Source organism: Puma concolor, chromosome A2 (assembly GCF_028749965.1).
Source record: "Puma concolor isolate L17-30 chromosome A2, mPumCon1.1.hap2, whole genome shotgun sequence".
Lineage (NCBI taxonomy): Eukaryota > Metazoa > Chordata > Mammalia > Carnivora > Felidae > Puma > Puma concolor.
In genome coordinates, this window is record NC_141668.1 from 56,808,130 (window position 1) to 56,835,218 (window position 27,089).

General features: G+C 37.6%; 1 protein-coding gene across 1 annotated transcript in view; it reads right to left on the reverse strand.

The window, feature by feature from the left end:
- Positions 1-20,677: 20,677 nt before the first annotated feature.
- Positions 20,678-27,089, reverse strand: part of ABCB5 (ATP binding cassette subfamily B member 5) — a 137,352-nt gene continuing 130,940 nt past the window's right edge. Inside the window, exons 27-28 of the mRNA XM_025930030.2 lie at positions 23,436-23,582; positions 20,678-21,903 (exon numbers count right to left, since the gene is read on the reverse strand). Of these exons, the coding sequence (XP_025785815.2) occupies positions 21,706-21,903; positions 23,436-23,582 (345 nt within the window). The 3' untranslated portion in view covers positions 20,678-21,705. The remainder of the gene's footprint in view (positions 21,904-23,435; positions 23,583-27,089) is intronic.

Here is a 27,089-nt window from a genome sequence, read left to right on the forward strand (position 1 = left end):
GTGCATTTAAGCAATGAGTGTTCCTTGAGCCATACTTTGAAACATAAAATACTTTAAATGTTCATTGATGTTATATCAAACTATTTCATTATTAGATTAATATTATTATTTTGAATCAAATTGAATAAAAAGTTAGTGTGTTCAGATTCTTCTAAGTTTAGCTTCTTTCTTTCTCTTTGCATTCTCTCCCCACCAAGTTCAGTCTTGGTGTACATCTGGACCTGAAAATTTTCCAATGAAATTTCTGTAAAGTCATTATTATCCATAGAAACTGAAGTGAAAATACAGAATACTATGAATATTGTAAATCCAGAAGAAAAAACAATTAGGGATACAATATTTTAGAATAATGCAATTTGTTCCCAAGGAGAAGACTGCCTTAATCCTGTTTTCTATGTAGGTACTTGAGCCATCCATTCCCTATGGTTTTAGGCAAGCAAGTTAGCCCTGATTTTTTGGTATGCTATAGCTCTAAATAATGGTTTTGAAAAGTAAAATAGTCTCTTTCTGTCACTTTCTTCCTAGGAATAATATGCAGAACACAGTTTAAGTGTTGTTTCTTTTTTATTGAAAGTTGCAATGCTGAGGGATTCGGAGAAAACGGTTCTGAAGGAGTTAAATGTAGTGGCAGGTAAGAGGAAAGCTGCTTGGTACATTTGTAATATAACTTGCATTGCATACAGAATCCCATTTGATTTAAGAAGTGGTTAATGACGAGATATTTCTGAAAGGTTTCTTTGGGTTAGTTGAGGGGGGACAGATTACAAACTTTCACTTTTCTTCATCCCCTCCTCGTCCCCCTTCTAGCTCTGGTTTATTTTGTTTTGATGGTTACTGAGAGTATTTCTAGATTTACTTTCTGGAGGGTGGGCAGTATTCTTTTTGGGAGATGAACATCCTCTTCAGAGGACAGAAGATAAGGTGCAAAACTATGATTTCTCTCTGCTTTGTCTGTGGTAAAGAACCTTTTAACCGTGCCTGAAGGCTCACTCAAATAAAGCCAAAGGCTGGATCTCACTTTGAACCAAGGGACAAGCTTCCAGGCTTGCAGATCAAGGTAGAGTTAAACTAGTTGTTGACCCAGAGGTCAGGCCAGTTTATATCAGTCCACCCTCTAGAGACCGGAACAGGGCTATGGCTGAACCCAGCCTTTCAGTTGATCTGCTTTATCTCTTCCCCAAACTGTCTTTCCTCCCTTGCTTTCTTTATCCTTTGCTGGTTCAATTTCTTTCTCTCTCTCTCTGTCTCTCTCTGTGCTCTTCATCTTAGGGACATGACTGTGACTTGTTGATGTTGGACTATCAACAAAAATATTTTACGCTAGAAACTTAAGCCGATGTGATGAGTTACTCTCCCTTATCAACTGATATTCGAAAAAGTTCTTAGATGGTTTTGCCTTCCATAGACTTTCCTCTTACCCCACTTTTGATATAACTTCACAGCTGGGCTTCCCTTGGGGAGAGAATGCTGAAATTAAAAATTAAAAAACAAACAGGTGATGAGACTGGACTCCTGAGTGGTCAGATCGATAATCCTGCCATCAACATTTTCATCTCCCAATGGATCTTTTGGTGAGATTGCTGAATGGAATGTTACAGAAGGCCTGTGAAGGAATTTCTTTAAAATAAATATTTTATTTTATAGGATTAGCTTTCAAAGGTTAAATGATATTTTAGGTTGGTAAATTAAGGCAGGAAATTTAAAGAAACAAAATAGTAGATATGACTAGTCTCTGGTTGCCTAAAATGGTAGAGAGAGATATTATAAAGAAAGAAGTTCTACATTTTGTTCAATTTTTCATATGAGTAGCCTCAAAGAGAGGTTAATTTGATGTAGATATTTTGAATAAACTGGGGTTTTTATATTCCTGCTGATTTTTGCTGCTTCTGTCCAAACAGGCATTATTATTTCTCCCTACATCTGTAAGAAAAACTCAGGTATGATCAATGCTTTTTGTTAAAAAAAATATATGATTTCCACAGTCGTCTTTCTTTTTCTTTCTTTCTTTCTTTCTTTCTTTCTTTCTTTCTTTCTTTCTTTCTTTCTTTCTTTCTTTTCTTTTCTTTTCTTTTCTTTCTTTCAAACATAGGCCAGCAGATTAATTCTATCACTGTATTTAAAGAAAATCGTGTTAAGTAAGGAATCAAAAGGAGTGGGGTGTGGAGTAATGGTGTACTCATTTTCAAGTTAGGACTATGGTTCTGGGCGGCATTTTTTGAGGACTTTGCTTGTTATACAATTGTTGCTGTTGTTTAAAAATAAGATTCAGAATTTCCTTACGCCTTATTTATTCCCTACTTCCGGATTAAAGGAAAGCCGGTAATTCCTCGCTGTCCTGGGCTCCAATCGCTGCGGTTTAAGGGGATGCGCGTCAGTGGCCATCTCTTTAGGTTCGCTGCATTCCCGGTGCGCAAAAGTGTTGATTTGCTGTAGCGTGGGGGAGGGGGGAAATCTATTTTCTTTGGTCCCTAGGCGCGTGTTTAATTTAATTTAATTTTCTGCGGAGTCTCCTGGCAGTGAGGAAGCAGCCTTATATATTTAGCTTTGGTTCCTAAGGACAGTCGGGGCTTCCAGAGCTCTAGGGACAGCGAGGAGAGCCTGCAGTGACTGAGAGCCAGGAATAAAGCGCCCGCTCAAAGCTGCCGCTTTTCACTGGTGTTCTAAAGCAATTCTTTCGAGCCCATCTAGGGGGGCTTCCTTTAAGCCCACTCCCCAACTTTGCTTCTCAGGCAAGCACTTCTTGCTGTGCGGGAGAGAACGGCGGAGGCGCCCTGTGCTTCCCTTGCAGGGCTCTTAGCTGAGGTCTGGGCTGCCCAAAGTTTCCCTAATACTCATATTCGGTGAATTCACGGGGAGGTTTGAGCCCCGGAGAATTTCCCAGCCTTTCTAAACTCTACTTCCTCTTTCCTCTCTCTGCTGCTTGACGTGCCGGCTGCTCCTCAGAAAGACACTCCGAGACCTCCAGGGAAGAATTCCGATCGGGCGGGCCACGTCTTCCACTCGGGGACTGCAGCGAAGGGTGGGGCCGCGGTCTGGGATCTCCCCGCGAGCCCGGGCGCCCGCCCGCTGTCCCCCTAAGTGCTGCCTGCCGGAGCCGCCCACCTAGCGTCGGGGCACACAAAGGCGTCGCGGGCGCCTCCGCTGGCTGCGCGGACAGCGAGCGCCACCATGCGCCCGCGCTCGCTCTGCAGCGCGCCTGGCGCCTGCGTTGCGGGCGGGACCGGGCCTGAGCTTCCCAGAGACTCCGGCCCTGCTCGAGCCCGTGGGAATCGCGGTGGTGAGGCTTCCCGGAGCTCACCTCCTGACTCTCCAAAGACACAGGGCCGGAGCTCACCTCCTGGCTCTCCAAAGACACAGGGCCGGAGAGGGTTGGGGGTTTCCCTTCTTTCCTTGCTCTCCAAATTCTCAGCATCCTCGAGCGCCTGGACCTCGAGCCTCTCTGTCCCCCCCCCCCCCCCCGTCCCGGAGTGGCACGCCCTGCACTGCATCCTGCCAGTGCCACCCGCGCCTTCCCCGGCATGGACGGGACCAGGTCGTTCTCCCCAAACTTGTTTGGATTTCTCTTAGCGACGACTCCCTGCTCTCCTTCACCCCCGGTATTCTTTTCTGGCCAGACTGCTGCATTCACTCGCGCCCGCCCCCATCCCTCGCGGCGTTCCACAAAGTACAGCGTCCTCCGTCGGCGGGAAGTTTTAGTCTTGTCATTTTATTATTGGTTTGCCACACTCAAATCAGGGAACTTCCGCACCTTTAACCACACTGCTGTCATCAAGGAAGCAAAAATCAAGTCTGATTGGCTGTGAAAAAACTGCTCCTTTTGATTTTGGGAATCAAAGAACAGTATAGCCACCTCAGTGACTACTTAGGGGAGCATTTTATAGATGGGGAGAGAAAGAGAGAGGGAGAGAACGAAGGTGTGTGTGAGAGAGAGAGAGAGAGAGAGAGAGAGAAATATGAATCACTGTACCTGTTGAACAATACTCAACTTTTCCTTACCGCCTTGTGCTAAAACCCAGCAACTTGGGCTTTCTTCTCCCACCTTGCCTCTTGACCCTTTGGCACCTAGGTATTTGGGGAGCGCTAGCAACATTCTCCGGGGCCCATATTTGGGTGACACTTGAAGTAAGGGGAGGACAAGGGCACCCTTTAAAAGGTCTTTCCTGGAGAATGTTCCTGCCTCTCCCTGGGCAGCCTGAGGAGCTGGCTCGTAAGCGTCTTTCCCGCTGCTCTCCTAGGCTTCTCTAGGACTTAGTCCGTCTCGTCTTGGAAGTTCATTGTACAGGTTTGGATTCATGGGCTACGCTTTGTACTATGGAGGTATGCCAAGGATTAAATTTGATGCTTATTGATGGTTATGCGTGCACCGTCTCTATGCGTTTAAGGCACCCTGTGATGCTGCTGCACCACGCTTGCGTCCAGGGAGTTCTCAGGGCAGCACACCTGCGCACGATAGGGCTCCATCCTCGTCGCGCCAGCGGCTAAATCCAGGAGCTCTATTGACGCCTATCCCCGTAGCGAGTCGAGTAAGGCAGGGGAATGACCTATCAGATCTGCCGTGAGGGCCTCGAGTGCCAAGCCCCTGCAGCCCCCCGAAATAAAAATTCTGATCGCCAGAAGCTCCAGGATATACTTGCCGCGACCACCTCTGTATCCGCCACCACCCTCCTCCCTCAGAGTAGCCGGTGACTCGAGCCCCCGCCCCCCACCCCTCTCTCCGGGGTCCGGAAAGCCGGCAAGCGCTGGAATGCCGTGTTCTCTCACCCTATTGTGCCTAGGTGTTGCAAACCACTGGAGGACAGAGCTTCGCGCTTTGATCTCACGTCCCAGTCATTCTTTAGCACAGAGGGGTGAGTTTAAATTAAATTTCTTTCTTTACTGATAAGTTCTACTGGGCCTCAGAAGGTGAATAATTATGCAGTAACATTTCATGGGTAGTTGGCGTGGGGATTCCCACTGCGCTGCCACCAGGAACAGAATGTCCCCGGTACGCTCTCTGCTAAATGAAGCTTCTCAAGTAAGCTACAAGTGTCTTTCAGATCTCGGTGCAGATGATAGTTCTTCCCTGCTCTCACCTTTCTTCCTCCTGCAAAGCAGTTTGTCGTTACATTTTTCCATTTAAGTTTGTGGTTTAAAAATAATTTAAAAAACTTTTCTAAAGATCTTATATATGAGGGTTAGAAAATACTGCTTTGTTGATTAAATATGCATTCCTATTGAGACAGCATACACATTACTGAAAGCTGGGGCCACATTTTCCTGGAAAAAGGGAAGAGTCACCACCTGGGATTTGTCTCTGAATATCTGAACTTAGTTTTGCCTTTTCTCTTCGCTTATTTTAGTGAATTAGGCTTTTTTTTTGCTTCAATCCTGAGAAAAAGGGTCAAGACTGGGAGCTGCCACAATCAGTTTTCTGAACCTACCTAGTTTGCAAATTCAGAAATGGACTTTTCACAGAGGGGTAGGTTAAAAGAGAAAAAATACCTTTGCTGCTTTATTCAAAAATAGTCATCTACTATTAGAAAATGTGGACTTAATTTTTTAAGATTTTTAATCTCCCCCAAGGTATTATGAAACAGCATTAACACTTGAATATTTAAATGGTGATGACGTTTTGATGCTCAAAAGGAAATTAGACTCAACCTAAATCAAAGAAATCTAAATTTGTAATTTAAAAGCACAATGGAACTCTTTATTGTTTTTTTTTTTTTCAGAAAATACTTTATGCCCCATTCTCATCAGTGTTTCATTGCATAGCATTTTCCTTGTTTACTTTTCTTCCCTTTACATTTCTTTCTTTAAATGAATTAAGCTCCCACAAGCTTTAAGATTTCTAAATCAACACATAGAAATTGGAGCCTGCTTATCAAGTTTTCACTTTTCTTTTGGCAACTAATTTGAAAGGGCCCAAACAATGAGTTGATTTACATTAAGCTCATTTCACTCTGTACTCTATGTGAATGTTGAAAAAAAAAGAAAACTCAATAATTCACCCAGGGTTATCTTTATATCTTTGAGGCAACTGATCCTTCAAGCTTTAAGTTTTTAGCCACTCCATTTTAAGCAATGACATAGAAGGAAGAAAGTAGATGTTTTCCCCCCTAGAGTTCAGATGATTGTGTAGTTCAACTGAAAGTAAAGGATTTGTACTGTGCAATTTTGCACCCAATTTAATGTCCCTAATTATGCAGGTACCCTATCATCAGGTTTCCTATCATTTCAGGAAGTTTTGTGCTCATGCTTCTACACTGATCAATGCTTCATTTCTCTCCTACATACCTATCCCTTATTTTGGCTTTTTTTTTTCTTTGCATAAGTAGTTTCTTTCCCCTTTCAATTTAACAAACAATGGCCTTTGTAAGGGAGGGGAACCTGGTGGCAGGTGGAAATGCATTTAAAAGATAATCACATTAATTTAGTGATGTTTTAAAAATATTAAGTTATAAATATACTCTTTAACAGAATTTGTCTAGAGATATATAGAGTTTCTATTTTAAAAAGTAAAGTTTCTATTTTGCGGAAGATAATCATTTTAGTAACATTAAATTATATCTTTCCCAAAACTTTTAAGAAAATAAAGTTCTTGTGGGTGACAATTCAGTACTTTTTATACTGTGATGCAGATTAAATTTTGTTCTTTCTCCTAATAAATAACTATTTTGCTTAAAACTGTAGTAGTTTTGAGTAAGGTCCACATATATTTTATTTCCTATGCCTTTACTAGTGACAGATTTTAGTTCATTATCACAATTAAATGTTGTGATAGTAATGAAGAGAGAGCAGAAAAACAACCTTGTAAATATTTTGGCAACACGACATCGTATATTCTTCAGTTGCATGCACTTTGTAAAAAGCATATGATATAATTTATTTAGTATATGGTGTAATTATTAAATGTGAATATACTTTGCTTAGTGACATGTTCACTTGAGTGTTTTAGTATGTATATCCAGGAAAATCAGAATCAGTGAAGTGTTCCATTCTTAAAATTCCATCTGTTGTTTTGCAGAGAAAATTTTAGTTTCATAAGAGGGGTATGCTAGTGGTCTCTGTTGCAAAGAAATGGGATTTATATCTGTGAAGCTGTTTTGGAACTACCTTTATTATAGTCCAAAAGCAGTGCATCATTCTTTTAACTTCATTTTTTAAAGTAAACTTTTCATTTTGAAATAATTTTACATTTATATAAAAATTGTAAAAATAGTACAGTGAGTTCCGGTAGTTTCCCCTATTGTTAGCATTTTACATTGCTATGGTATATTTGTCAAACCTAAGAAATCAATATTGGTATGTAATTTTTTAAAATGAAGAATGAAAGGCAACATATGTTTCATTGCACATCAGTCAGTGGCAGATTGTAGCTTAGAAAAATGCTGACCTCATAATTGTAAGTTATATAGAAAGCTGTTCCTCAGGAATATCCCTTTAAAGTATAGTTTCTTAGAATGAAAGTTTTTATTTCTTTCATAGTTAATTAAAATCTAAGAAAACATATCTAGCTCAATTTTTTTTCACATATAGAAGCATCAGATTAAATTTTGAAAGTTTGACAGTTTCACTTCAAATTATCAAAAATGTATTCTTAGCAATGTTTTATTTGCAGCCTAGACCTATTTTTTAATTCTTCAATTTAAAATGATTTATTTATTCATTATTATTGTCCTTAATGTAGTAACTACAAAATACAAATAATTTAATAATTTTATTTATTCCCACCGTATTTTTCAAGTTAAATTTTAGGGTTATTTTTACGAAGGAACTAGTTTGTCAGTATAGAAAGCTTTAAAACCTAATGATTGTCTGTTTTTCTTTTTTTAAGCACAGATAAATGTATGTCCTGTAGGAGTAATACATTTGCATGGGTTTTTGTCCTAAGGAAGATTATAAGGAGTTTCATTAAAAAAAGGAAAGTATTCTTTATTTAGAATGTATTTTTACTATACCTAGGGTTGCCAGAGGAATAGAGAATACACAGTTAAATTTGAATTTTAGACAAACAACAAATGATTTTTTAATGAATATAATTTATTGTCAAATTGGCTTACATACAACACCCAGTGCTCATCCCAACAAGTGCCCTCCTCAGTGCCCATCACCCATTTCCCCCTCTCCCCCAGCCCCCCATCTACCCTCAGTTTGTTCTCTGTAACAAATGATTTTTTAGTATAAGTATGCCCAATGCAATATTGGCAACATACTTACACTAAACATGATTTGTTGTGTTTGTTTTTGAAATCCAACTTTAACTGGATGTCCTGATTTTTAATTCTCTTCTTTTCAAATGAAATTTATATATGCATAAAGACAAAATAACCTGTGCCTATTCATGAAAATGCTATGGACATAATGAAATTAAGATTTACTTGTTACCTGAAGGGTGAAAATATAAATTTGATTTTCCTATTGCTCTTTTGTGTTTCTTATTTTTCAGCTCATTTGGCTTCACTCTGAGTTATCCTTACACATTTACAATACTAGTGCTATCCTGTGCACCAAGATGGTATGTTTAGCTAGCATTTCAAGAAAGTATTATTATGCTGATGTTTGCTGGTCAGTATCTCCACACTTCTTTGTAATATTAATGCTGTAAAAAAGGAAGTATCTGTAAAAAATCCTAATTTCTGGGGCACCTGGGTGGCTCAGTTGGTTGAGTGTCCGACTTCAGCTCAGGTCATGATCTCTCGGTCAGTGAGTTCAAGCCCCGTATAGGGCTCTGTGCTGACAGCTCAGAGCCTGGAGCCTGCTTCAGATTCTGTCTTCCTATCTCTCTGCCCACCCCCCCACCTCCCTGCCCCGAGGCTCTGTTATCTCTGTTTCTCAAAAATGAATTAACATTAAAAAAAATCCTAATTTCTACTCTTTAGATTCATGCAGTTGAGACGCTAGCTATACTGAAGTTTATTCATATAAATTCTATTCCGCAGGTATTTTACACCCATCTCCTGGTTTCACTCTTACTTCATTGAACTGCACAAACATGGACACCTGTATTTCTAAAAGTCATGTATAAGTTGTAACAGCAGTACTGTATATAAAATTCACTTGCTAGAAGTGCCTGGGTGGATGAGTCAATTAGGTGTCCAACTTCGGTTCAGGTCATGATCTCATGGTTGATGAGTTCGAGCCCCACATCAGGCTCTCTGCTGTCAGCATGGAGCCTGCTTCAGATCCTCTGTCCTCCTCACTCTCTGCCCCTCCCCAACTCCCTTGCTTGCAGGTACGCTCTCTCTCTCTCTCTCAAAATTAACATTAAAAAAAATAATAAAATTGACTTGCTAGGCATTCCATAAATTATAACTAAATAATAAGATGTTAGAGTTCTCTATCCTAGGAGAGTTTGTTTTTCCTTCTGTGGAAGCATTGCTATAGGAAATGGAGGTAATATTTACTCATTTATGACATTTTCTCTTAATATAATAGTTTTCTTCTTGTGGTTCATCTTGCTGTTAATTTTTCTAATACTTTATTATCTTTTGATAATTATTGTTTGTGATTATCCTCAGAAATAATGGGTAAAAGTCTGTGTGGCTTATATACAATACAGGCTAATAAGGGGTGAGGGGGCGAATGAACCTGGCATCTAAGGTTTATCCATCTTGCCTTCACACAACTCAGAAACTGAAAACAGTATTAACCCGGGCCATGTATACCAATCAGATAAATCATTAGAAATAGTATATGCAGTTTTTTTATCCACAAACAGGAAATTTATCAAGGACCAGGCATAAAGAGTAACCGCCTCTTCGGTTCTGCTTTCACTAGGCAACACAGTTATTACTGTGAGGCTTCAGAGAAACTGGTAAGTGGGAAGTTTAGGAAGTTTTGGAGGCTGGCTTGATGAGTGTTCCCTGGAAAATTAAATTGTAAGTAGGTTCCCACAAACCGTTCTTCTTTTTTTCCCCCTTATTTTATAAAGCCAATTCATTTGGATTAATAAATATTTTTTAAATTATAATTATCCCTCCGAATTCTAAGAGAGGCATTCACATACAAGTGCAAATTTGTCAAATCATATTATATGCATTCTAATCCAAATACTTTCCATTTCAATAGAAGTTTTAAAAATCATTTGTTTTTGGAGATAATTAGATGCTCACTGAAGATATTCTAGAAAGTACAAGAAATTGTGAAGCAGAGGAAACAAATTATCTTAACCCTACCTCTGAGATGTAATAATTGTGTCTTTATGTGGTTTTTTTTCTTATATATATGTACAAGGGTATAACCCTTTTCCCCGTTAATATTAAAATAAATTTCCCTATTAAAAATTATAAGCAAACAATATTAAATGAATATAAAATACTGTATTGACCATATATATCAAAATTTTACCTGCTTCCCCAATACTGGTCATTTAGTCGTTTCCAAATTATTGAATGTCCTTATGCATATTTTGTTCTAATTTCTGATTATTTCCTTAGATGCTAGAGGAGAAAGGAATTCTTGAAGAATAAGAACATACTAAAGGCTCTAGATAAAGGGCTGCCTGCCTGGGTCTGTTGGAAGAACATATGACTCTTGATCTGGGGGTCATGAGTTCAAGCCCCATTTAGGTGTAGAAATTACTGAAAGAAATAAATACAAACTTAAAAAATAAAGGTTCTGGATAGAGATGACCAGAATACTGTCTTGGAACTATGTAGAAGTTTATACTCCAGGAAACAGATTGCGAGAACCAGCTTTAAATGCACTGAATTATTACTTTTTAATGTTTATTTATTTATTTTGATGGGGGGAGGGGCAAGAGAGAGGGAGAGAGAGAATTCCAAGCAGGTTCCATGCCCAGCACAGAGTCCAAGGTGGGGCTCCATCTCACAAACTCTGAGATCATGACCTGAGCTGAAATGAAGAATTAGACACTTAACCAACTGAGTCATTAAGGTGCCCCTATATGCACTGAATTCTTGATCTTTGTTGAATTAATAAGGAAGAAATAAATTTCATTACTGTTTTTTTTTTTAATTAAAAAAAGTTTTATTTATTTATTTTGAGAGAGACAAAGACAGTGTGAGCAGGGGATGGGTAGAGAGAGAGGGAGAGAGAGAATCCCAAGCAGGCTCTACACCATCAGTACAGAGTCCAACATGGGGCTCGAACTCATGAAACCATGAGATCATGATCTGAGCTAAACCTGAGAGTCAGATGCTCAACCGACTGAGCCACCCAGGCTCCCCTGAATTTCATTACTGTTGTAAGCTGCAAATTTTAGATTCCTAAACTTTTTTTCCATTTATTTGTCATTTTAATTTCCTCTTTTGTGAATTGTCCTACTGTGGTTATGCGCTTTTTAAAATAATATTTTTGTTAAGATTTAATTTTAACTAATTTCTACCCACAACCCCAAGATCAGGAGTCACATGCTCCACGACTGAGCCAGCCAGGCACCCCAGTTATGCCCTTTTTTGAATGAGAGTCCAGTTGACTGCAAAATGAAACAGATGATCTGGGCCAATAGAAAACATTTTGGGGAAAGAGTGCTGCCTCTGGAAGCAGAAATTCTTTTCGCGCCTTCGTACCATACAGTTTCCTTAAATTGGAATTTGAAAATTGTTTTCCTTTTATTAGTTACTGGATTAGCAACAGGAAGTGGGCAGAATAGAACCTTATTTATGCTATCATTTTACAGAAGAATTTTGAGAAAACAACCTGTTCTATTTCCCAAAGAATGGACATTGTTTTGTACTGTCATATGGTACAGAAATATAGATTCAGTTGAACATATTAGCTGTAACTGGTTGAAAAGTAAAAAAAAAAAAAAAAAAAAAAAAAAGAATCAATAGGTTTATAGAATAACCAAAAAAATAAATTAAGGTTTTTGTGATTTGTTAACTAAGTTAGCCAGGTGTTTTGGCATCTGGCTGCACAGAGCCACAGAACTGACCTTTAAAGAAAATTCATTTTTCATGGTCATCATAGATAACTCTGATTTGAAGGAGCCATGATAGCTGTACAAAAAGATCTATTTTAAAACTTTAATCTTTTATGGCTATTGGAGAAACAGTGTCTAAGAGTACAGTCTGTTCTACTCAATTACTAATTAATTCTAAGTTTTTTAAGTTTCTTACATAATTCTATATGAGAGTTATTCTTTAGAAAGCTTGAAGTTTTGTAATACCTAGGTGACATATACAACCACTGAAGAGTCTTAAACTCTTGAGTTGTTGGAGGAAGGAAGGGAAGAAGAAGAGTAGACTGGATGTATATATCTCTAATATAGCTTCAACTTATAGGACAGACAACTGTATCTTATAGTGATGCTTTAAATGATACATTTGCTTTTGTTCAAAAATTTTAAAAATCAAATCAATAAATATTAAATGCCAACTTTGTGTGCAGTACTTTGGGTTAAAAATATGCCTTGAGCATGATCATGAATCACAGTCATAATTTGAGAACTTACTTATAATTGTAAAACAAAAGTAAAATATTTCTTGAGTTCTTTAAGGGAAAAATTATAATTTGAAAAAAATAATCACCCCCTCTTTCTGCCCTTATGACTCTAAAATTAACTACTTAAAAATTTAAAAATATGTAGGCATTATAGTGTTATAATTTTAACATGCTCAGAGTGTATTAAAATAACTTAAACCTTGGAATATGAACGTATATGTATTTACCAGGAATTAAGCCAATCTATTTTCATCCTCACATTGTTACAAGGGGACAAAGATTAATTTTGTTTGTACTCCAAATAAAGTTACTTGATTATTAAGTAAATTTAAATATTCTGCTGTGTATAACAAATTAAGAGAGCTCACGGATGGTGCTAAATAGATTTAGAAAAGTAACAGCTCTTTCTTTTCACTCTATACAGAAAATTCTAAACACACTAAAAAGAGACCAAAACATGAGGACAACAGCCTGTGCCTTTTTAAAACTGTAGTGCAACAGAGAAAATAAGTTAATACTTATCTGACTTCTTTAATAGTTCTATCCATGCTCAAGCTTATAACTAGTATTCATAAATTCTGTACATAAAGTGATTGATTTTTGAGACTTTTTTTTCTTTGTCTAGAACAGTATTTTTCAACTTTTTTTTTCTTTTTTGGTTGTTTTTTTGGTTAACAAACTCCTTTGAGACTCTGATGCAGGCTATGGATCTTATCTTTAAAAAGTACTCATCTCAACACTTCTCTGATGACTATAAATGGACCTTAAATTTAGAGGTAGAGGTGTACTCTTGAGTCCTTTGTATGCTCGACTAGCATATTACACATTTTAGAAGAATTTTACTTGAGTAAATCAAAGAAAGTGTCTTTCTTTTATCTTTGGTTCTGTCATCTACCTTGGTAAAAATTAACATGGAGAAAGGAGAAGGGTTAACTCTTGGCTATCAGAATGTGGAGTTTCTGTGAAGATTCCAATTTTACTGGAGGAGCAACTTGAAATACATGAGAAAAACTGTGGGGGTGTTGTCTCACACATTTCACAAGAATCTGATCAAAATTTTGTGATGTTTGCATTTCTCTTGCTTGTTTGGCATATGCTAGGTTTGTGGTATAATTTAGTACTGGTTGCTCCAAATGTTTTAATTTTTTTCTAGGTTAATGTCACAAGGCCTTCTGCAAATATGAAAATATATATAGAATTTTACAGTTTATAATTAAATTTAAAAACTCCAGTTTTAAAACAATTTCATCACTTGAAGCAGTATTTATTTTAGAATATTTGGGAAGTCATTTGTATGAATGGGAGCCTGGGTTAAGCATACCTGAATGACTTTTAATGACTCCACATTAGCCAGCACATTACCCAATACATATGTTACTCCTTTTTTCAGTTACAACATTTGTAAATCTGTCTTGGTTTCTGCATGATACAGCTGTCAAGATCTTTTTTTATCTTAACCAAAGAAAGGAATGATGCATCAGTAAGTGGGTTGCAAATGGAACAAAAGAGTTATGATAAACACCCTGAAAATAAAGATAGCAGGGATGATTCAACAATGAGAGACAATCTGTGTAGATACCAGCCAGGGTCTAATCTTCTTCCCATATACTGTGTGTGTGTGTGTGTGTGTGTGTGTGTGTGTGTGTGTGTGTGTGGTGTGAAGGGGAAGACTCAAGGGCTGTGGGGAAAATGTGCTATTGCTGGAGCAGCTGTATTTCTAACTCTTTCAAGTTGTAACTGGGCTGCGTACAAGAACTTTTGAGTGTGGGTGGGCAGAAAAAACCCAGCTTCATATCAGAATGTGAACGAGGAACCATGTACCTATGTATTTTTGTAGTGTTAGGAGGAGGCAAATAGCAAGTTGTTTCCTATGTGAACAGCTCAAAAGTATCTTCCATTTCCAGTTCCAGTTCCAGTTCCATCTTAGCAGGATAATAGGTTAGCCGAGTGTGGGCTATGGAATCAAACAGATTGATTTCTGTTGTTTCATTGGTGTTTGACCTTGGGAAGTTTCTTTAATTACTCTGTGCCTCACTTACCTCATTCAGTAAAATCTGAATAATAATAGAATGTATCCTAATGTCAGTAAGTAAGTTAACACCTATGAGGCTCAACCACAGTGCCTGATAGGTGAGTGCTCAATGAGTGTGAACTTCTTTTTAGTAGTTCTAGCTTTCTTTTTATTCTTGATCATATTATTGTTACTGCTGCTAACAGGAGCATTCCATTTTATTTTATTTTATTTATTTTTTAATCTTTATTTTTGAGAGAGGCAGAGACAGAGAGCGGGGGAGGGGCAGAGAGCGAGGGAGACACAGAATCCGAAACACGCTTCAGGCTCTGAGCTGTCAGCGCAGAGCCCGATGCGGGGCTCGAACTCAGGGACCTTGAGATCATGACCTGAGCCGAAGTCTGAGGACCAAATGACAGAGCCACCCAGGCGCCCATTCCATTTTATAATGGAAGACATTTACCTTCTCTTTGTTATTTTGGAGGTTTTCTCCTTTCCCTATACTTGGGAATCCTGATGACCTTGTTGTTATTCTTGATGACTTTACTTTTGCTCCTGCCTTCCTTTGGTGTCCTGTACGAACCATCTGTGAGGGTCAGGCTTTTTCTTTTTGGCTACCATGTCTCTTATTAACCCTTCTCTCCTCAGGACACTTAGCTCTAGGAAACTGGGGACTACAGGAATTTAAGAAACTAATGTGGGCAAAAATATAATTCTGCCTGAATGGGGCCATGGAACTAGGAATTTAAATTTGTATCTCTTTTTGAGGTTTTCTGAGGATATGATGGTGGAATATTTTTTCCTTCCATCCTAAACTGTTTGCTAAGGGCATATTACATTCTTTATTGTTTGAGTGTTTTCCAATATTTTTTTCTTCTTTTTTATTTTTCTTTCTCTCTGTTTTCATTTCTGCTTCACAGTTGTCCAGAATGTGCTAGGAATTTAACGACTTCAACCTTTTTCTCAGAATCTTTTCTTGACTTTCAACTGGGCAGAAAATATTTTAGTCATGTATTATATTACTGTGATGTAGGTAAAGTTGATGATCAAACAAAGTACCTCCATTCAATAACAAATTTTACTTGGCATGTTAAGAATAGCATTCCATCATTCTGTCACTTACATCTACAAATGAGTTTACTAGATCATATTTTTCCCTCAGTCTAATATGTAACAATAATTGCATTCATTATAATTTTTCACACCTACTTGTCTAACTTTTGCTTTTCTGAAATCTCAGTAAACTTCTTTAAGTAGAACCTCAAGTTGAGACACTGGGTGGCTCAGTCGGTTAAGTGTCCCACTTGATTTTGGCTCAGGTCATGATCTGTCCTGAGATTGAGCCCCATGTGGGACTGTGTGTTGGGCGTGGAGCCTGCTCAAGATCTTCTCTCCCTGTCCCCCTCCCCTGCTCTCTCTCTCTCTCTCTCAAAAATACCTACCTACATACATGAATGAATAAATAAAATCTTAAAAAAATAGATCCTCAAGCAGTTTAAAAAGAAAAACATTTTAGTATGATTAAACTGAACCTTGATAATTAAGTACAAATCATTAATAAAATATGCCCAACAAACTCAGTTACATTGGTGATGCTTTTTGGCATATTTCCACAGACATTTTAATCAAAGATACTATGCTTTTGTCCAAGAAGTGTGTCTCTTAAAATAAATTTTTTTTTGCTTGGAATATTTCTGTAATTTTGCACATGAAAAAGCATCCAAATCCACCATGCTTGTATATATGAGTAAACACTAAAGGAAAAACAGATCTCCTACCTTGGGCTGAATTCAGTGTTCTTCCAGTGGTGTGGATGTAGAAAATATTTTTAGAGTGTGGCTAGTTAGTTTTACTAGACTAGGTAACTGCTGCCAAAACTTTGGTTTGATTCTCACAATGACCCAATGTACTTCTGCGAGCAGTGACTGCAACTCAATTCAGCTAGTCATCTTCCTGAATAAATTGTGGACAGAGGTCCTCGGGGTGATGATGGAGACTGGAGTTAGACAAGGGTATGAACCCTAGAGCTCAGGTCTCAACAAATTACTGAATTTCTTTATGCTTTAGTTTTCTTTGTTTTAAAGAGAGATAATATTAATAATAAATACCATTATAATGTTGATATGAGGACTAATGAGATAATATACATAAAGTGCTTATCTCATACCTACCTGGAAAATTTCAAAAAAAAAAAATGTCAGCTCACTAGAAGCAGTTGTTTAAAATGGTTTTAGGAAAATCCAAAGTGCACTGGGTCAGAAGTGTGTGAAAGCTCATATATTTGCAGTATTAAGGATGCTGTTTTTACTTTCTGGCACATAAAGTTATTCAGTGGAAAGAGAATAAAGTTAAGAAAGTAGAACTTAGTATAAACTTCTATTTAATAAATCTAGTCTTAGAATAAAAGGAAATAGCAGCAATAGCAGAATCCCAGTAGCAAAAGTAAAGAGTGAAGGGCAAATATATCCCAAATCCTGGACTAGCAATGAGGATACGTAACATGTTACAATGGACAAAGCACAGTGCTTGGAGGTAAGATATGTGAGTGTTTGCTCTCTCATCAACATATAATGATGTTGGGCTGGATGTTTTCAGGGTTCTCTTTGGGGTGTTACTTAATGCAAATCTGAAGAATTGTCTTCTACGTGGAATAAATGTTTAAATAGTATTTAAATATTTAAATGGGTAGTTTAAGTAGTAGGCTGAGTAGTGGCCTCCCAAAGATGTCCGTGTCCTCATTCCTGTAACCTGTGAATATGCTGCCTTACTTATCACAAGAGACTGTAGATGTGACTAAGAATCTTGAGATGGGAAGATTATCCTGGATTTTCTATGTGAGCCCAATGTAATCACAAGGGACCTTATAAGGGGAAGAGAGGAAGGTCAAAGGCAGAGAGAGATGTGCCAAAGGAAGGCAGAGGTCAGATAGATGTAGGCCAAAGAACATAGGAAGCTTCCAGAAGATGGAAAAGAACAAGGGACAGATTTGTCCCCAGAGCCCATAGAAACTGATTTTAAACTTTTGACCTCCAGAACTGTAAGGTAGTAAATCCATGTTGTTTAATCCACTAAGTTTCTGGTAGTTTGTTTGTTACAACAGCAATAGAAAAGTAATACAAACTTTATCAGTGTGGTTTTGCTAAAAGGAGGCAAATTGTGTTACTTGTACTATATAGAGACATTTGGTGATCCACGATTTATATATATGTGTGTGTATATATATATATATATACACACACATATATATTTTATTATATATATATAATTTTGGCTTTTAAATGAACTTTGAAGTTTCTGCTAATTCTTACTAATGGTAGAAAAATTAATAAAGGCTTGAAAACTACTGTGTCTCCCAACACCTCTTGCCCTTATTCTTTCACTTCCAATTCTTCCAGCTTCCTCCCTTCACTAGTTCTTATGAGTGAGCTTTCTAATTAACCTATGATTCCACCTCACAAATGTTTTATAGTAAGAGCTCAGAATTAAAACAATGAATACACAGGTGGACACTAATGGGAACTATTTTCATACAATAGGTAATACCCAAAGAACTTTGTGTATATTATGAAACCACAGACTAAAAACCAGGTTAGTAGCTATGACCTAAGTTGACTTAACACAGAAACACACTACAGCCTATTTTAAAATAGTAGGATATAAAGTAGATTGGTTGGGTTATACAACAGATGTAAATGGCGTTTGTTTGTTTTTTTCTTTTCACTAACATTTGTGCCATACCTTATCCTTGTTAAATTGTTTGTATTCCATGGGTACCGTCATTAGTATCTCAATTATTTTAAGACTCAATTTTAAACTTTTAAGTTGTGGCAGTCCCAAAGCAGCTAGTCTCTACTTACTTTCTGCCTTTATTAGCTGATAAGCCCACAGATCCTTATAAACTGTTTGAGACACCAGTTCTCAGCATGGTTGCTTGTTCTGGTGAGCAGTGAGTTTAAGAGAATGCTGCCTGTGGAGCATCCTTTAAAATCTTTCATAATAAAATGCAAATAAAAATTAGGTGGCACTATTAATTAGAAAGGAAAGTGTTCTATTGACATCTGTAGGTATGACCATAAGATTGGTGTTGATAGGTTCAAGGGGCAAGTGGGCACTGCAGGTATAGGTATAGGTATACCTTGGAGATATTGTGAGTTTGGTGCCAGACTACTGCAATAAAGCAAATATCATGATAAAGTAAGTCAAATGAATTTTTTAATTATATACTGGCTTCACAGTACATATAAAAGTTATGTTTACACTATACTGTAGTCTATTAAATGTGTAATAGCATTATTTCCAAAAAATGCATGTACCTTAATTAAAAAAATACTTTATTCCTAAAAAAATGCTAGCCATCATCTGAGCTCTCAGCAAGGCACAATCTTTTTGCTGGTGGAGGTTCATGCCTTGATGTTGATGGCTGCTGACTGATCAGGGGGGTGGGTGGTTGTTGAAGTTGGGGTGGCTGTAGCAATTTCTTAAAATAAGATAATTTTGCCGAATAGATGGATTCTTCCTTTTATGAACGATTTTTCTGTAGCATTTTACCCATAGTAGAACTTTTTTCAAAATTGGAGTCAGGGGCACTTGGGTGGCTCAATCGGTTGAGCATCTAACTCTTGATTTTGACACGGGTCATGATCCAGGGGTTGTGGGATCGAACCCCACATAAGGCTACAACCATGTTGTAGATAGATGTTCTTGTCATCCAGGCTTTGCTGTTCTACTTACAGAGCACAGGCAGAGTAGATTTAACATAATTCTTAAGGGCCCTAGGATTTTCAGAATGCGAAATGAACATTCACCTTAAAACTTAGTCACCTATTAGCTTCATTAGCTCTAATAAGAGTCAGTCTGTGAAGCCAGACACTGACTTCTCTCTACCTATGAAAGTCCTAGATGGCATCTTCTTTCAATATAAGGCTGTTTCATCTACATTGAAAATCTTTTGTTTAGTAGACATTGTCATTAATGAACTTGGCTACATCTTCTGGAGAATTTGCTGCAGCTTCTACATCAGCACTTGCTGCTTCACCTTGCACTTTTATGTTATGGAGATGGCTTCTTTCCTTAAACCTCATGAACCGATCTCTGCTAGCTTCAGACCTTTCTTCTGCAGCTTCCTCACCTCTCAGACTTCACAGAATTGAAGAGAGTTAGTAACTTGCTCTGGATTAGGCTTTGGTTTAAGGGAATGTTGTAGCTGGTGTGATCTTCTATCCAGGACACTAAAATTTCCTTCCGAAGGCTGTTTTACTCTCTTATCATTTGTGTGTTCATTGGAGTAGCACTTTTAATTTCCTTTGAGAACTTTTCCTTTACATTCGTAACTTGACTTTGTGGTGCAAGAGGCCTAGCTTTTGGCCTCTGTTAGCTTTCGACATGTCTTCTTCACTAAGCTTAATTTTTTCTAGCTTTTGGTTTAAAGTAAGACACGTGTGACTTTTTCTTTCACATGAACACTTATGGCCATTGTGGGGTTACTGGCCTAATTTCAATATTGTGTCTCAGGGAATAGGGAGGCCAGAGGAGAGGGAAAATGATGGGGGAATGGCTAGTAGGTGAAGCAGTGAGAACACACACACAACACTTATCAAATAAATTCACCGTCTTAATGGGTGCAGTTTGTGGTGACCCGAAACAATTGCAATGGCAACATCAAAGATCAGTGATCACAGATTGCCATAACAAATACAAGAATAATAATGAGAAAGTTTGGAATGTTGTGAGAATTAAAAAGATGTGACCCAGAGACATGAAGTGAGTAAATGCTATTCACAAAATAGTACCGATAGACTTACTAAATGCCAGGGTTGCCACAGATCTTCATTTTGTAAAAAATGCAGTATCGAGGGGTGCCTGGCTAGCTTAGCCAGTACAGCATATTCTTGATATCAGGGTTGTGGGTTCAGGCCCCATGCTGGGTGTGGAGCATAGTTTAGAAAAATACAATATTGAAGTGCAATAAAGCAAAACACTATAAAATGAGGTATGCCCATATTTGCTAATCTAGGAGGGATTACAGAATTAGAGCCTGAGGTTCTCCTGCTCTGAGTCTTTTAAGCATATCCATATGGTACTGCCCTTTTCCTCCTGCCCACTCTACTCTGGAAACAGAAACCACTAAGAGTTCTATATCCATGTATAATAGCAAAGTAGCCACAAGGCTTTCAGTGCTAATGCTTCTAAACAATACATCTGTCCCCAACGCCCCACTCCTATTTTTATTTTCCACTTAAAACAAAGAGGCATAATACACAAATGGTTTCAGTTTTTTTTTTTATAATACTCTGATCATTGGCATTGTGTACTTTAGAGGAGGTGGCTGTGTCAATAAATGGAAGAAAATACAATTAAAAATAGAGATAAAATCACTAGATGAAATTACATATTTAAGTAAAGAGAAAATGTGACTCAGTTTACCAATACTGTTATTTACACTTAACTTTTAGATAATACACACATTACATAAAATGAAGTACATATAAAATTTAAACAAATTACTTGATTGAATAATAGAAAATGGCTTTAAAAATTTTTCACCCATAATAAAACTAGCTTTTATTTTAATAAGTGGTCATACACTGGTATGCTTATAATTTATTCTGCAAAACTCAAAGCTTGGAATAATGAAATCTTCAGAATGGATCATGTGAAGCATTTCACTTACTGGCATACTAGAAGATAACTACCTAATCCTGCTGGGAATTTTACATTGTAGTCCTTCTTATCCCCCTAACAAAGGGATGTAATGGAGTTTTGGGAAACAGTGGATATTCATTAAGAGAAACATTGAGAGAGAGATTATGAGAGAAAGTCCTATGGTTTGGAGAACAGGACTCACTCAAAGTACTTTGATATGTGCTGCAAAATGCTGAAAGTTCCAAATTATAATCATTCTCTCTACAATGTCTGGCCCAACGACATCTTTCTCTTTACTAAAATCTTTCAATTTAAGTTAACTGGATAATTTTTTCCCTCTTGGAATATATTCCCAGTTTTATAGTAGAAGTTGATAGGAAAATAGGTTGATTTTGCAGAAAACTGTTTTATAAGCAAATGTGACAGAACATTTTTATAAAGGAGGGTTTCAGGCATTATCTCACTTACATGAGTTTAGCAAATTTTTGTTTCCTTTAAAAAATCTGAAGAGAAGATGGTGTGTACACAGAACATGTCTGTACTTGAATAACATGATTCTAGTTATTGATATATGTAATAAAAGATATCAAAGCAGGCCAAATAATTACTAAGTATTCTTTTTTTGCATTACACAAAGATCAAAATATATGCTAATTCTAACAGTATCACTGCACTGACTGTGCATTTACTAATTTAAAATATATATCTCGATTTCTCAGGAGCTCTTGATGAGTTCCCTGTTCCTTTATTTTTCCATTTTGCAGAACTACTATCAAATCTGCATTCTGTATTGTGGACAGTCTGTGAGCAACCACTAGGCAAGTCCTCCCCTGGCTGGCCTTATCAAGGGCGTGTTGAACCACCTAGAAGAGAAAAGGGCCCATGATTGCTAGCTTGAGTTAGATGCTAATATACTTATCCAAATCAAATTGATAAAGGTAATCTAATAACATTCTTTCTGTATTTGCTTATCCCCAAGGAAAACTGCCCATCTCTGTGAAATATTCACCATATTCAATAGGAATCTAGCAAAAGTAACCATAGACACATTAAGACTTTTAACTAGAAAAGCTTTTGTGAAATGAATAAAAATGAGATGGTTGTTTATATATATGTAAGCAGTTCTAAACTCAGAGTCAGAAAGTAGTATTTCTAAACCTAAGCAGAATGCCTAACTTACTTCATTTCTTCTCATAGCATTCATTTATTTTAGTAGAATTTAGCTAGAAAACTGTCCTAGCAAAAATCTCAGATGCAATGGGTTATAATGTTGTATAGAGGAAATAGGAGTGGAGGGTGAAAACCAAAATTTCTTGAACAAATTCAACAAATTTGTTCAAAATTTGTTGAACATACAAAATGTTCATTCCAGTGATGGATATCTCACTTAAATCCTTGCAATAACTCTATGAGGTGGGTTATTTATTTATTTATTTTTTTCATTTTTCTGATAAATAAACTGAGATTCCAAAAGTCCAGGTCACTTGACCAAGGTTACACTGCCAGTAACTGATAAATCCAGGATTACAACTCAGGCATGTCTGATTCTAAAAATCATGTTTTTCTCTTTCATAACAGACTGTTTCCTTAGAAATCAAAGATAATCATTTGTAAATAGCAATCATGTGGTGGTCAACCACATGAACTCTTAGATCAGACATCCTCTCTTAAAATTCAGAGAAGTTACTTAACTTTTCTAAGCCTTACTGAGCTAGCCTATCAAATGAGCATGCTAATAAAATAAGCTAATTCATTAAGTTGTGAGGATTGAGATAATAGCATATAATGGACACTTGGCAAATATTAAAGATTGTCATTCATTCAACCAGTGTTCATTTAACAAGTAAGTGCCTAGTATGTGCAAGAAACTACTAGAGGACAAGGACATAGCAAAATTAAACATCTGAAGGAGCCTGCAGTGTAGGTCTATTGTCACATGTCTCTTTGCTTTCTTGTTTCCTTCTCAAATGTAACTAATAGTCTCTTAAAGATGGACTAACTGTAGGTTCTGACACTGCAGTGTAGATTACTCTTTTATGCATGCAGATTGCCTTATGAATTTGTTTGGTATCATAAGAATAATAAAATAGGAAGGTTATTTTTCTTGGGCTTTTACCTTGACTGGAGAAACATTTCAAGAATTGGGCCTTTTTGCCAAACCCATTCAAGTGAGAAGACCTTTGTAGAACATGAGCTGCCCTATGTCCCACCTCTTTCCCACCTCCCCACCAGCGTCTAACTTTTTTTTAAAGGCCAAAACCTTAATTAGAATTCGTGACCTATGACTGCAGTTCTCTCCAGGTTTTTCTTTCCTCAAGCTGACCTTGATTTCTTCCACAGTACTCCACTCTCTTATTTGATATTATATTCTGAGATGAAATAAAGAGAATGTTACCTTTTCACTCTCATTATCAAGGGCTGAAGTGGCCTCGTCCAACAATAAAATTTTTGGTTTCCGGAGAAGAGCCCTTGCAATAGCTAGCCTTTGTTTCTGGCCTCCAGAAAGCTGTGTTCCTTTTAGTCCAATGTGTGTGTTGTATTTCTATTACAGGAACATGCAATTAAGAAAGCAAGGCTTGGTTATTTAAATTAGCATGGCAACTGTGGGCGAGAACCATCTAAATATTTCAAATTTTTGCTTCTCTTAAAAATTTGTGTCCCAACAAGTTCTGAAATCTATTCTTGGCCTTTGTTGCAAATAAATGCTAAACCAGCAGTAAGCACTACCATCTCATTTACATATCTAATCTGATCGCAAACAGCAGACCTTTGCCATTATGCTTCTACAAAGGAATTGTTCGAATTAAAGCATAAGAAAAAAACTATTGGCAAAAAAAGTTCTCAGTAAACACAAATCTTTTCCATTAAATTACATTACCTTCTATTTCCAGGTCAAAACAATTAAAGGAAATCACTGGGTTTCCTCACACTGCCTCTTGCCAAACCTCTATGGGCGCATCTCTCCAGGTACTGGGATGCTGTTCTCAGTGGTACAGGTAACTTCCTGACAATAAATAAGGCTGATGTCTGGAGACAGTCTGTTCACCTTTTCAGCCCATAATAGTGACATCTGGCACTCCCAATGTTTCTACAGCCCTCCTATTTACTAATGTCCTCTTCTCCAGTGTTTTCCTCCACAGAAGGATAAAGAAACTACGGGAGGAGTATCCTGAGGCTGTTGTAGTCTGCCAAATGATGACTGTCAGTTCAGTTGGTGCAAGCAGGCTCCCGATTGCTTTTTAGATTGTCCCATTGACTCTACTTCCCTCCGAGGTTTGACACTGTTTTCTACTAGCTCTTGCTAGTTGTCTAACAAATATATACTCCTGGTATCCAGACAAGAATGTGTGGATGGATCTGCTCCACTGGAAAAGCAAGGCTAATTATACAACTTTCTTTCTTTTTTTTTTTTTTAATTTTTTAAAAGTTTATTTATTTTGAGAGACACAGAGATGGAGTAAGTGGGAGAGAAGCAGAGAGAGGGGGAGAGATAGAATCCCAAGCATACTCTGCACTGTCAGCATGGAGCCCCATGCGGGGCTTGAATTCAGGAAACTGTGAGATCATGACCTGAGCCAAAACCACTGGATGCTTAACCAACTGAACCACCCTGGCGCCCCTAATTATACAACCTTCTAAAGGTGGATTCTATAGCAGCATCATTGAAAACATGCAGCATGTGATTAATATGCTATTCATTTTGTCTTAGTGCCTTAGAGAAGCTTGAATTAACTGCCTTTCCCTCCATATCTGACTGCCTTCAAGGGGTACCATTTGGGCAGAGTGGGTATCGAGAGATAAACGTGTCTACTTCACCTCAAAGTTCATTTTTCAATTTAAAATGTGATTTTTTGCTTCATATAAAACAATGGGTGTCTCAATTACCACAGCCCAGTAAAAATGTCTTTTCTGAAGTGAATGCTGCCCAAAGAAAACAGACTTTATCACTTCTGTAATTTTATTTAGGACTGTCAGCAGGCTGGGACTCTTCCCTCTAAAATGCATTTTAGGGCCGCCTGGGTGGCTCAGTTGGTTATGCGTCCAACTCTCTATCTCAGCTCAGGTCATGATCTCATGATTCCTGAGATTGAGCCCTGTATTGGACAGTGTGGAGCCTGCTTAGGATTCTCTTTCACTTGCTCCCTCTCTGCCCCTTCCCCACTCACATGCATACACACACTCTCTCAAAATAAATGAATAAATATTAGAAATTCACTTTATGAAATTTGGAACCATAGGGCAGGATAACAGATAAATCTATGTCATTCATTTCCATACACCACATAGTTCCCATCCAAATTAGAGAATCCAATCCTAAACCAAAAACAGAGAGAGGATTGGGTGGGAATGATAATGGTTTGTAGCTCTTTCTGCCAGTCTAGCTTAAATTGTACATAGATTCTTCTTGTGTAGCTAAAGAAGACACAATACTAGCTTAGAGGTCACTTTGCATTTCTTGGCCTTCTCTGGATTACAGAAAGATATTAGTCTCAAGAATGAATTGGATTAAAATTAAATTCAGATGGTGTTGTCCATCTTTAAGCAGAACAGATTATAAATGGGGGTATACACATGATCTCAATGCCAACCTAAAAACATTTTCAGATACTTAAAGTGGAGGTTTTTATTTTTAATGAAGAACTATAGACTTCTATTTTCCCATTTAAACTGAAAATCTCAATCAAGTTTTTGGCAATCAGTGGGATGAATGGTGAGTGTCCTGGAATATTCAACCTGTTTATGAGATGCTCAAGGAACAATGGCTCCTTGATAAGAACCTGGGCTAAAAGCCAGTTGGGTCCTGGAGAGAATATCCAAAAAGAGTCTGATCCTAAACCAACTACATTCTAGAGAATCCCTGCAGGCTCTTGGGAGGAACTTCAGGGTGATTTCAGTGGTTGAAGTCTTACCCAAGGAGTCACGATGTGACTTGCCTGAGAGCTGCAGCTACACTCGGTGTGTTTCTCAGAGGATCCCTAAGACCAAGGTGGGGTTGCTTCAACTCCCCTCCTAGGCCAATATTTCCAAATATCTGTAGGTCATCTCCATGGCATATAGAATAGACGTGTTACCCTTAGCACACTCCAAACTGACTTGCTGTTTGCCCTCCTAGGTTGAGTTGCCAGACAGGTCCACAATCCTTTACTAGAAACCCTTAAGGATATATCCACTTAAGAATTCTGTTTTTTATTTGTCTGTTTGACTTTCTCTCTCTCTCTCTCTCTCTCAATCCCCGCCCAATGTGGGGCTCAAACTCACAACCCTGAAATCAAGAGTCGCATGCTCTACCAACTGAGCCATCCAGCCCCTGTTTGTTTAACATTAGAAAAAAATATACCATAAATTGTATATGCTATGTATTATATATATTTAACACGTGACATGTATTAACACCCCCAGAAACGTCTGGGGAAGCAAGTGGTAATCAAATATATGAGTATTTATGCAGAAATATTGGATTATTCATTCTAAGTAGGATTAATAAAGGCTACATATAGCCTCACATCATTTTGGCCATCAAATATGCAAAATTTGTGTGTCAGGCATGGAGTTTAAGAGCTTTTGGAAATTGGAACTGGGGAAAAGAAAATGTGGACTTGCATTGTTCTCATCCAGAATGTTGTAAAGCACCAGGACTTGTCCTTTTAATGCCAGTCTCTGCCATACCTCAAAGGCCACAATGGCTTCTGGATGAGCAAACAAAAGGCTGAGCTCAGCAGCAATTTTTTTTCTTTAAAATGATCATGTTATTTCTTTGCCTAAAAATGTCTAGTGGTTTCCTATTTCCAATAAGACAGAGTCCAAACTTCTTAGCCTGGTATATCAGAACCTTCACATTCAGTCTCTGCTTATATTTTGGCCTCTTCTCAATTCCCTAGTTTATGCCTTTTGCTCAGGATTTTAAATTTCTTTCCCTCCAAACACCTAAAACTGTTTTATGTGTATATGTTTCCACACAAGCTTATTCTGTCTTCTAAGAATGTATTTGTCCCTTCTCAGCCTGGTGAATTCCTCTCATTCTTCAAAACCCAGTTTGTTTGTTTGTTTG